The sequence below is a fragment of the Cucurbita maxima genome, unplaced genomic scaffold, assembly GCF_002738345.1.
Source record: "Cucurbita maxima cultivar Rimu unplaced genomic scaffold, Cmax_1.0 Cma_Scf00011, whole genome shotgun sequence".
Classification (NCBI taxonomy): domain Eukaryota; kingdom Viridiplantae; phylum Streptophyta; class Magnoliopsida; order Cucurbitales; family Cucurbitaceae; genus Cucurbita; species Cucurbita maxima.
Genome location: NW_019272027.1, coordinates 1722039 through 1734871, shown reverse-complemented (window position 1 = coordinate 1734871; position 12833 = coordinate 1722039). Strand labels below are relative to the sequence as shown.

General features: G+C 34.7%; 1 protein-coding gene across 1 annotated transcript; it reads right to left on the bottom strand.

The window, feature by feature from the left end:
* Positions 1–4085: 4085 nt before the first annotated feature.
* LOC111486130 (transcription factor bHLH85-like) lies at positions 4086–5870 on the bottom strand. The gene is made up of 5 exons (XM_023133151.1): positions 5582–5870; positions 4717–4950; positions 4573–4638; positions 4412–4477; positions 4086–4326 (listed from the first exon to the last, which is right to left on the bottom strand). The coding sequence occupies exons 1-5, from the start codon at positions 5849–5851 to the stop codon at positions 4228–4230; spliced, it is 735 nt and encodes a 244-aa protein (XP_022988919.1). The 5' UTR covers positions 5852–5870; the 3' UTR covers positions 4086–4227.
* Positions 5871–12833: the final 6963 nt, after the last annotated feature.

The following is a 12833-nucleotide window of genomic DNA, read 5'->3' as shown; positions in this document are numbered from 1 at the left end:
AAAAAAAAAAAAAAAAAAAAAAAAAAAAAAAAAAAAAAAAAAAAAAAAAAAAAAAAAAAAAAAAAAAAAAAAAGTGGACAAGCTAGATGCCCTGGTCGACACCCCTTTGTTGCTAATGAGCTCGAAGTACCCCTTGCCTCAACCAGCAACATCATGCATCTGGAAAAGAAAAAGTAGAAAGGGTCGAGTATATAGATATACCCAATAAGCAACCTACTTGTAGACTTTCATCACATTCTTGACCTAGCAGAAGACCACAAATTTTACTCTAGGCTCTGAATGTATTGCTCTTATTGTGCATAAATATGGGTAGCTAACTCAGCCTATTCAGCGGTAATCATGTCCAAAGTTGAAGCGCTACCTTAAGAACTCTCTCAATCAAGTGGGGACAACATGATAAGTGCCAACATGCTCGTCATCCATAGAAGGTTAGCTGGCGAACTCATCCCCCAGGCCAGTAGTCGCTTAAGGTCAAGGTGCTACCCCTTGTACATGTTAGCTCCACTTAATACCCACATGATCAACGTCCACCCACAAAAAAAATTCACCATGTAGGGTAATTTCAGTAACTATCAAGTCGCTCGTCTTTAATTAGCCTTACGGTTATCTCAACGGTGTTGTGTCAAAGTGAAAAAAGGAATGGAAGCTCTACAATGCTGTACCGATTGCTATTGGCCTAGATGACTACTTTTGTCTTCTAGGGTTGTGGTCTCTAGGGTGGTTTGGAGGTCTTGATATGGATTTACGTCTCCAGGTTCCTAAATTCTGACTCCCCGAGTTTGGATTGGTCAAGAGTACTAGGGGTCACACCCTTTGAGCATCTCTCCCGATTCAAATATGTTCGGACTGTTGGAGGCATTCCATCCTAAGTCATAGTCTAGCCAAACTGATGCTTTCATCCTACTGTTGATCTATTTCTACTACTTATTCTCTACCGGAAAAATCTCACATTCAACGAACTGGGGATAATGTGCAATCAAGTAACACATAATCAACGGGGTGATACACAAATTTTTATCCTCCGTTTTTAGCAAGATTAAGTACAAGTAGTAGAAGAACAATCTATTAAATCATGCAAGAAATAAATCAGTCATACCATTAACAAGTGTGACTATTCTCATGCATATCTAAGCGATTCCTATAAATATTATTAGGGTCTTATTTTACCATTATCAGGTCATACTGAATCTAACTACCTAGGGTCTTGTTTTACTAAGATGCATGCATATCCAAGCGATACCTATAAATATTATTTCCTAGAATTCATGCGGTTACTTTTGGTTGTCAAGTTTAATTTTCTACTTCTAAAGGGCTCCAAATTTTTTTGAAAACTCGCTATTAGGTCTTAGATCAAACAGAGTTAAGATCAGTATCAAAACTGGGACAAAAAACAGTCAAACGAAGGGCAAACAAAAAGAGAAGAAACTCACATGCACTGCTTACACAATCTCACACGCTGGAAGGGAGACTTATGCACGATTTCACGTGTGCTAAGTTTGGTAGTCGCATTCCCTACATAAAACATGACCCTTCCAGACAAGTCCACATATTGAGTTTGTTCAATTAGTGAGATGGTTGCTTGTTTAGGTCAGGTATCAAATTCCTAGGTCACACGTGGGTCTTGGATCGAGTTCGGATCGGATCAGGCTAACCTGAGATGTGTGTCATTGTAGAGACCAAACGCACTTCACCAATTCATGTTTGACATGTGTCACTCCTTGCACTAGCCACGTTCTACCGCCCGTCTGTCGACACATGTTATCGGATTTCTTCACCTGCATTTCAATTATTCTAAAACGCGGTGAGATTCGATTTTGAATCAATTTCTTTGAAATTTCATAACTTTTGATCTGTAGCTCAAAATGATTCGATTTCTTTACGAGAATTATAGTCCTCAAATCCAGCATGCTAAATATATATTTAAAAAAAAAAAATGCAAAAGTTAAGACATCTCGAAACTCCTTTTCTTGTCTCAATTCTTGACCAAGTAAAGAGTAAGTTAAAGAAAACTTATGTATGCTCTGACATTACATGAGTATTCTTAATTGTGTAAAACAGTAGTTATAGTTACCTTAATTTCGTCAAAAACGATCTTGGGACAGTCTAAAATGGTCAAAACGAGCAAACTGAAGCCAAATTGAGCCCAAAAAGCTTTCCACAAAGATTCATTTTTTTTTAATTAAACCATAAAAATATTAAACAATTAAGTAAAAATTAAAATAAAAAAAGAAAAAGAAAGAAGATCCAAATTAAATTTATTATTTGACTTATTTGCTAATTTGTTTAAGAAGGGATTATTTTAATTTGAAACTTGTTTATAAAAGAGAGTTTATTCCTAGATCCAACAATAATCTCTTTTCATTGGAGGACTAAAGAGTTGACCTAAAATTTAAACAATATAATAAAATTTAAGAAATATTTTGGGACATTTGACCTTTCCAAACATCATATGTTGGATTTTTTTTTTTTTTTTTTTTTTTTTTTTTTTTTTTTTTTTTTTTTTTGTAATTTAAATTTATACATAATCAAGAGTCTACCAATTTAGAAAATTAATATCATAATATTTAAAATAATAAAATTCATAAAATTTGACACTATAATTGACATTCTTTGCCTTTTCAATTCATATAATATAAACTAAATATTGACATTTTTTTTTTTTTTTTTTTTGTAATTTAAATTTATACATAATCAAGAGTCTACCAATTTAGAAAATTAATATCATAATATTTAAAATAATAAAATTCATAAAATTTGACACTATAATTGACATTCTTTGCCTTTTCAATTCATATAATATAAACTAAATATTGACATTTTTTTTTTTTTTTTTTTTGTTGTTTGACATTTAGAAATTAGATGTGATTAAATGCATTTTCCCCATAATCAAATATTAAATAGTTTCCAAATGGGAGTCAATGGTAGGACAATGAGAGAACACATGAAATTAGTATAAATTATATGAAATAATTAATATATATATATTTTTTAATGAAATTAAGTATTAAATAAGTGATGATACTATTTTAAAATTCTTGTATATAATAAGGAATGGGTTTATTATTATTTAAAAATAAAAAATAAAATTCTGGTTGGGTTCACTAGTTTTTTAATTTCATCCTTAAAATATAAACTGAGATCCCTTTCGAGAATAGTGATAAGGTTCATCTCGATAGTTAGCTTTGTTTTATCTTCGTTGGTATTACTAGAGGTATCAACGAGACTAAGTAAGGACGAGAAAAACCTCCCACCCTTATTCTCAAATCATAGAGAATTTTAGTAGAGTAGGAGTTTATCTTCTCGAGGCTAAAAATATGTATTTACATATTTACCCTTTAGAGTATTTGCATTTCCTATAGGAAAACCAAATCGAATCGAACAAAAACATCACAAGCTTGAGAAATATAAGATACATGTTCCTTTTAGAGGGTCAAGTCTGGCCTCGACCTCCTATCGAGGTTGAGGAGCCTAATTTGAACTTCAACCAAGTTCTTCTTTTTTTACTATGAAGCTCGGACCCTTTGTGTTTTCTCAAATCTGATTGATGCTCGATCCATTTCACATTGGTTCTTCTTGTTGGGATTATTCTTTACGTCCAAATTTACCTATACTAATATGATTTATTAAATATCTATTAGCTATAATTATACACTCAATATGGTAAGAAATCTCTATCTACCCTTTTTCCTATTTCCTTCTCCATTATTAAATGAATGAAGTTAAATTTGTTATTCATCAACTTCCATCGAACATAATAGAAAGTAATAACGGTTAAACGGAGAATAGATCATGTCTGTACATAGTAAGATAAACTAGTGGTTTACTTGTTTGTTACCATGAATTAAGGAATCTATGATTTCATGTTACAATGTAATCCTAGTTATACACGTCTATAAATACATGAGATCGTGATCATATAGGTTAGAGTGCCATTCAACCTAACAATAACAAGAACTCAAAGTTAGAACCGACCAAACGTATATGTTGAGATATTACAAAGAATGAACAACGAATCTCCATCAAATTTCTTTTACAATACAGTTTAGTATGAGTTCTGAAAATAAAAAACCTCCTCAAATCGCATTCTCTCTATCAAAATCTCATTTGATCCACGGTTCATCACCAACTTTATGAAAAAAATCAGTCATGAGACAAAGAAACAAAAAACACATTATTCCCCACAAAAATTACACTTCTCGAACTGCACAAACATTCCCATCTCTTGTTTCATAATTCTTTCGACGTGTTCGGGGTTCGATTAAGCCCGATATCCATTCCGTTGTAGGCGATCGGAGCGTACATCCATAAATCATCCGAGCTTAATAGCTACAATAATCATTAAAAATGAACATATTTGTCAAAAAAAAAAAAGTGTAAAATGATGTAAAATTTTGTTTTTAGTAATGATTACCTTGATTTGAAGTTGTAGAAACTTCACATATTGAACAGCTTCCTCAAGCATTGTGCTGATATCAACCTACAAGCAATAACTCAAGACATTATTTTCCAACACAATCATCATGTTTTGTTTTGTTTTGTTTTGTTTAAGGTAGTTTTGATTGTCTTACTTACCTTTGTTCCATTTGGGACAAGATTTTGTAAGATTTTCAACCTCTCATTGATTCTTTCTCTTCTTCTCTGCAATAAACAACATAACAAATGAATGGACTTTTCATTTTCCAGTGGAATTTTTTGTTTTTGTTTTTTTCTTCTTACCCTTGCATAGAGGCTCTGTGGATCTGTAGCTGAGCCTCTACTAGCTCTGGTTTTGGTAGTCTCTTTCGGATTTGATCTCGAGTTATTCAGCTCGAACGAGGCGTTGGATTCGTCTTCTGAGCAATAGTTGCTTGTGCTTTGCTTGCTATGAACAGCATTGCCATTTTCTTCGGTGTTGCTGCTTGAGGTAAGCTTCTGAGTTTTCTTCGACCTTTCATTCCACTTCTTCTCTACCTATCAATGTAAAAGTTTTAACCTTTTATCCCTTTTGGCCCGTTACATATACTTGTCAGCCTCACAGTTTTAAAACGCGTCTGTTAGGGAGAGGTTTCCACACTTTTGTAAGGAATGCTTCGTTCCCCTCTCCAACTGATGTCGGATCTCACAATCCGCCCTTTGGGGAGCCAGCGTACTTACTAGCACACCACCCGGTGTCTGGCTCTGATACCATTTGTAACAACCCAAGTCTACTGTTAGAAAATATTGTTCGCTTTGACCGGTTATATATCGTTCTTAGCCTCACGATTTTAAAATGTGTATGCTAGGGAGAGGTTTTCACACTCTTATAAGGAATACTTCGCTCCTCTCTCCAATTGATGTGGGATCACAAAATCCCAATCCACCCCTTTGGAGGCCCAGAGTTATCGCTGGCACACCGCTCAATGTCTGGATTCAATACCATTTGTAACAGCCCAAGTCCACCGCTAGTATATATTGTCCGTTTTGGTCCATTACGTATCGCTGTTAGTCTCACAATTTTAAAACACACCTACTAGTGAGAGGTTTCCACACTCATATAAAAAGTGCTTAATGGAACTCTCCTGTTGGTTAATTCATTCAATTTGAGCGTTACACTTACACTTACATCCCGAGATCCCCTCGATCGTTTGTTGCAATTGATCTGAAGCTGGGTATGCCTCTTTTGTTCCATGGCAACTTCTTCTTCAGGTAATTTCATCAACTCAGCTTCATAACATGACTGCAAATTTGAGTCCTCCTCTTCAAGATTGAAACCACCATTGTTATCATTTCCAAGCTCTCCCAAGCAAAAGTTTATGGGGTTGCAATAATTATTATGAAGATCAAGGGCAGCCATGAAAGGGTCAGGAGCTGTGGAGTTGAAAAGTTGAGCCATGAATGTTGCAGCATCTTCATCAGCTGTGAAAACTCCATTGAGAGAGCTCCATTGATCTCCATCTTCAACAATGGGGCCTCTGAGTTGCTCCATTTTTAATTTATCTTGGCCTTGTGGGATGTATTTATAGTCAGTTTTTGTGATGGAGTTGACTTTTTGGATATTTAACAAATTGAGAGATTGAGTTTTCCCAATTATTGCTTTGTTGAAATGGTCTAGTTTTCCATTTTGTTAATAATATATATATATATTTTTTAATGAACCAATAGCGTTGAGAGGTTGTTTGATTCCATCCATACCCTTTCGATTCTATTATGAACTTATTTGTATTAAAACGTGTTAATTAGGGAGAGGTTTCCACATTCTTATAAAGAATACTTCGTTCCCTCTCCAACCGATATGGGATCTCACAATCCACCCTCCTTTGAGGCCCGGTGTCACAATCGCCGTTTCTAGGTAGCGGATTTGGCAATTGTGCGGCACCCACTCTTAGCACTGAGTAGGTCAAGCCTACTTTGAGTTACGTTGCCTGCGGTCAGGCAACGTGAATACAAATCTCAGGTCTCGATTTCAAAAGAAGATTTTAGAAAGCGGGGAAGAGAGGTTTTGGAATAAGAGTTTTGAAAGCAAGAGAGAGAGGGATTGGTGTTATATGAGAATGTACAACTGCTTACTCTATCTAACTAATCGGGTAGAGAGAAATTGGACAACTAGTCGTATCCCCCAATAGTACATTTTGAGGCATTTCATGTCTACTAGGCGTAGCTATGACATTACCGAAACGTCATACTTTTAAAGAAAATAAGAAAGAAATAATATAACATGAAAGCGGTAAAAGAAAGAAATAAAGAAAGCAATAAAGTGGTACAAGGCAAAGGTTTCGGCGTGTCACGAGCATGCAGCCATGGGCTACATGTCTTGGACAAGCATGACCGTGACATCGAGCATCCTCGCTGACACTCTTTCCTCTCTCCAATTAATGTGGGATCTCGCAATATACATATATTTATGTTACTTTATTTTATTTCATAATCTTTTTATTATTCATATCTTCGGGAACTTTCTCAAAATCTGAGAAACTTCAAAGGTAAAATTGTTCTTACATGTAGCATTATTTTGAATGATTTTTAATGTAATGGAAGAACTCTTCAATTTTAACGGAGGAACTACATTGAATTAATAATCACATGTAGAAAACGGGTGGAGGTTGAAGACGACGCACGAGGGAGACCTGGTTACTGCGCGTGAATCAGTTTGTTTTTGTCTGCTCGACTTTTATTTGTTCATTTATTCAGTTCGATTTCAATGTCATTCTTAACTTCTCTTATTGTAAGACTCATTTGAAGAATTTAAAAACTTTAGCGTAAAAAGAATTCCAACACAAATAAGTAGTTGTTTCGTGTTTCCGTGTAATTTTGTGCTTGTACAGTCGAATAAGTAATTATGTGATTGGAGTTTAAATACTTGTTAGAATAAGCAATTGGGTTGGGTTCATTATTTAAGTTTATGTTTGGTTGTGTGTATAACGTGTTTCGCCAATTAACTCTTACTCGTAAACTTGACTCTAATAGTGAACCTATAGCAGGAGTCAACTTGTGTACCTTATAAGTTGGTAGTCTGTTAAGCCACTATGACGCCTAACCTTTTAGTTTATTTGGCAAGCGAGAGTGTCTAACTGTCGTGGTGTGTGCTTTGTTAGGCCCGCAAGAACACATGATAGGTGAGTTGTATTTGGCCATGTGAGTGTCGTATATACGAACTTTGAGTGTATATGTTACACATTAATTAGAGAAACTAGGGGAGAGTTTGTCAAAGACACCCTAAATGTAATGATCCTAGATTTCTACTGAACCTAAAGTCGCTATTGTATACCTAACGTAATCATTTTTTGCGAAAATAATCATTTGACATAATAAAAAAAAAACATTGTCGTGGACTTACATGTTTACTTAAAAATCTTTAAAACAATTTAACAAAACCTAAAATAAAACAAAAATACTAGATACTAACCTATAGTCTACAAAATTAAATGTAAACTATCCTGTGCATATGTCATGGTCAGTTACAATGCTACCGTTAGCCGTACATGAGAGCTTTGGCTTTGTCTGGAATATAAGAGTAGTGAGTTGCAATGCTACCGTTAGCCGTACATGAGAGCTTTGACTTTGTCTGGAATATAAGAGTAGCGCATGGCTTGAGTATTGTAATAAATACTCAGTAAGTGACCCACTATTGTAGTTAGATGCAAGTACATACAATCATGAACGAGACATATCTTTTAAATTTGTATTCCCTTAGGCGACTATCTTAAGCGAAAGTGACTGTCACAGCATTATAATAAATATTATGATCGTTTTTCTGTCTTGTAAAGTGCGCGTCCGTACCATCGTAAAAGGGGAGATTCTCTAACGCATGTAACACACTATGATGTATGAGATCCCAATATTTTCATTCATTAACATGTAAAATAGCCCCTTCCGCTCTTCCTTCATATCATATCATTTTTATCATAGCTTTCAATACATATATCGGGGTTGTGCATCATGTCGAAACATCTTATTGCATATCATTCATGTCATGCATGTGTCATATCATAAACATATCGTGTCTCCCAACATACCATATCATATCATGCATGTATCAAATCATAAAACATATCGCAATATGCATCATATCGTCAAACATATCATATCATAAACCTATCGTTTCATAACATCTCACATATAACAAACATACGACCCGTGCAAATCCACGAGGCACGTGTCATCATATAGGATACAATTTTTAGCCAAACCGATAGTAAGACCACTTACTTGGTTGACCTAAACCGAAGCTAATATGACCTCTTGATGGTAACTTAACGCTCCTCTCTAAAATTTAATCCTATTTAAGGAGGTTCACAATTAAAAATTTAGCATTCTACTATGAATTGACTCACCTAATTTAACATTAAATAATTTAAACTTACTCCTAATAATTTAAATTAACTAAGCCTAATTTTACATAAAATAATTTAAATTAAGCCTAGTTTTGCATAAAATAATTTAAACTAAGTAAAATGAAAAATAACCCCAAAAATTTTAACTCACTTTTAAAAATTTGAAACTAGTAGGAAAGTGCCCAAACATCAAACCCAAGTCGGATTAGCCAAAATTTTGGCCTTGAGACGTCAGAAATTATATTCTCAACTTCTCAAATGAGATGATAAAATGAAGTGAGGGGCCTTCCTTCGAGCCAACTTCCTTTTATAGTGAAAAAGAAATAACCTTTTACCCTTGAACTTAACCAAATGGATTAATTTTCCCTCTAAATTGTAATTCCCGAACTTAAACTGAAATTAGTGTAGCAATTTCTACCAAAGTAAAGTAAAAACTCACAAAATTCACTTCGACAAATACGTATATTGGATAGTTAAACTGCGTAGTTTGCTAAACTAAGTCGACATCAACCATAATTGATATGCATTTCGACCGAGAAGTTCGAAGCTCAACGTTCAAATTTTCGAAGTTTTTTAATTTAAAATATACAAATGGCAACTACACAAGCACAAGCACGAGAGGGAGCAAGATGGTGGCGCACCACTTAGCTAGAGAGGCTTCACTCGGTGGCTTGTTTTACGAGGACTTTCATGTTTGGTTGTTGCTTGATGAATTTATTATTTGAAATACAATATATATATATATATATATATATATATATATATATATATATATATATATATATATGAAAGAAACAAAAAAAATTTAGAAATATTAAAAAAACAAAGAAAAAAAAAAGGTTAGAAATTCCTGACAGCCGCAATCTTTGGTGAAGAATAATTATTGAGAAGCAATACGAACCAATTAAATTCAACCTTAAAGTCTTCAACCTATTAAACTAATATATTTTAGTTAGCTGGATTTTTTGATAATGACTGTTCTTTTTAATATAAATTAGGATTATAAGGATAATTAATTTAAATTATAAAATAAACAACATGGTTTATGCCTAACTTTCTAAGACTTTAAACATGTTCGGTAGTGCCACCAAAAAGGAACGTGCCCTTTGTTGGTATAGGTAGCGACATTCAATTCTTTTAAGATTTTCTTAGTCATTCTATTCTCAAGATCGCTCTCATTCAAATATGGTCGTTGTTCACTTGTGTACGCCTCCTTTACTCAGATGTTACATAGTATATTTAGCTTATGGTAGTGACTTTCAATTCTTTTAAAACTAGGATGCTAGAGTTAGGTTGGCTAGATGATATCCTAGGTTAAGACGCCTCTAGTAAACTGAGCACCTTAGGATCCTAAACTATGGTCATAAGCCACTTAGCTGCCCTAGGAATCCAATAGATTCCAGTAGACACTGCACTCTAGGATCGTGAGCGTCGATCAAAGGGATAGACCTATATGCACCTAGAGTGTCGATTAGTCTGAGGCGTTAGTCTTAGACGTCTTAGAAATAAGAGAGAGTTTTAAATGCCTAGACGTCCCTAAAAACCTAGTAGACCTCCATGACATCCAAAAATGAAAAAGGTAATCTTTAAGATGTTAGCAGTTGGTACGGTGTCAACATAGTTTCCACGTCCCTTTCTACTTCAAAGGATTGTGTGTTTGATAGTTAAGTTGGATTACCCCGCATAGCAAATTTGTTCTAAGGAGGGACATAGGAATATGTGGGTAGCCTTAATAGCTGACAAGCACAGGAATTGTTCCCCGACCTTGGGTGACTATATGGTCCTATGGGTAGGGTTTACCAGCTAACCACCCATGGATAATGAGAGCAAGTTAGCACACACCATAGTGTCCCTACCAAAAAGGGAGCTTTACGAGGTAATGCATTGACCTACGACACCAGTTGCACACTTCTTAGGCAAAGCAAGCTACCTCTGTTTAAGAATAGAAAAGTAATTCACCCCTAAAGATGAGATTCTTGCATAGAAGACCTACAACGCCAGAAATAGGTGAACCACCTCATTGGTACCTAGAGCGGGTCTATGAGCCGTTAAAATACCACTCAAAATTTTGAGGCACCCCAGATGCTTAAATAGCAATAGAGACTAGACGCAAAACTTCCTGAGCCAAGAGTAAAATCCATGGATACCTACTAGGATAAGGATTAATGAAAGTTTACAACTTGGTTGCTCACCAAATATTTTTATAATCATCCTTTCTACTTTCTTTTCCAGATGTTTGCAGGCTGCCAATTGAGGTGGAGGAGCGTTCGAGAGTTGTGTGGTCACAGAGAAGGTCGTTTCAGAGCATCGGTATATCTTTGTATTTGAGTTATTTGTATTTCATTTTTTTAATTGTATCCCAAACTTACTTTCTCATTTGTAATAAATTTGAACAACACCGTTCTATAATTGGATTCAATTTAATTTTCATCCGATTTTCATCTTTTATTTTTATTTACTTTCATTTTTGTCTTTTTAATCTCGATCCAATTTTTAAGTTTCAAAATTCAAAATCTATGTAAAAAGTGTGTGCGTATCCAATATATTATTGACCCTCCAGGAGCTAATTTGACCTTATGAGAGGCATTTAAGGTTAGTTTAATCCCGGATTGCTCAATTTAAACTATTTTGAGCTATAAATTGAAATTATTTGAGAATTAGGTAAATAAAGTTCGTTAGAATATTTTTGATATGATGTTATCGGTCTACCTAGGTTGAAACGAATTTTCAGGATAAAGTCAAGCCAGTTTTAGGAATACTTTGGGACTCCGATTCATGTCAACTAAGTGGCTCCAATATCGGCTTGGTTGGATGAATTGTATAATATATGATGATGTGTGTCCTGTGACCCCTGCATGTGTCATATGTATGATTGATATGTTACGTTATACTATGTTATGCTGTGATAAGTTGTGTGATGCCACAATAAGTTATGTTACGTATAAAAGCTATGTTATGACGTTATCATGTCATGTTATATATAACTGCTATGAAACCAATGATCTATAATGCATAAGCCTCCTTGACCATAATTCACGTACTTATTATGTTATAGATAAATGGAGGTTTGTCTTGCATCATACATTATGTCATTATTAAAAGCTACAGATACCACATGCATATTTGTGTGTCATGTACATCGGAATACTTCCTCATTATGGTGAGTACAGATGCATACATCACGACTAATGATTTACGACATTTATGTTCGATGATGTCATGCAGGCCCTTTCCCTCCTTGATGTTTGGCATAGTCCGTTAGCGAGTGCTAGCTTGACGCCAGGCAGGAGTGTGCGAGCCCGCTTGTTGAATCCATGCTCGCATGCATGGGCCATGTTTAGAGAAGCACTATACATCGAACCTTGACTAGACTCGAAAGCTGCCTAAGACCATGTTATGATGTTTTCAAATGATAGGTCTTTCCATGTTACATGTGTTCGCATTTTCCGACCCCACTAGTAGAGTTACTTAGTAAGTATTTCTTAAAATACTCAAGTCATGTGCTACTCGTATATTTCAGGTAAAGATAAGGAACGACTGTACAAATGATGACAGTATCACAATGAAAGTCTTAGGATAGGTGCATACGTCTTTCTATAGCCCTTAAGGTCAAAATAGGACATTGATTTTATTTTTTTTCAAACGCTACACTTTATTTTTTCCTCTTTACCATTTTCTTAGTGTTATTTTTATAGTCTTACTTCACATGTTTAAGATAATAACATCATTTAAAATAACTTTAAATGAATATTTCTACACTACATATGGTAACAACTTTATTGTAGTAGAAAAAATTGAGTCCATAGTTACTTTTCGTTTATGAAATTTATGCATATGGATCTATGACTGTTTTTGTCTCTAACACGACCACTTGATGAAATGGGGAGGGAAATGGGGAGGGAAGTGGGACAAATGGTCGAGACTACTGGAAGGATTCCTCTTTGGATAATAGTATTATAACTGGTATTCTGTGATTGGTTTAGTCGGTATTTTCTTTTATGGTTCATATTCTGGATTAGGTTCTTCTCTATAATAATCGGATGA

Excerpts from the sequence above, each read along its gene's own strand:
- LOC111486130 (XM_023133151.1), bottom strand. The coding sequence starts at position 5,851 with ATGGCTCAACTTTTCAACTCCACAGCTCCTGACCCTTTCATGGCTGCC. Across the intron at positions 4,951-5,581 it reads GATCGAGGGGATCTCGGGAT|GTAGAGAAGAAGTGGAATGA; the intron begins GTAAGTGTAAGT and ends TTACATTGATAG. Across the intron at positions 4,478-4,572 it reads TTGTCCCAAATGGAACAAAG|GTTGATATCAGCACAATGCT; the intron begins GTAAGTAAGACA and ends TATTGCTTGTAG.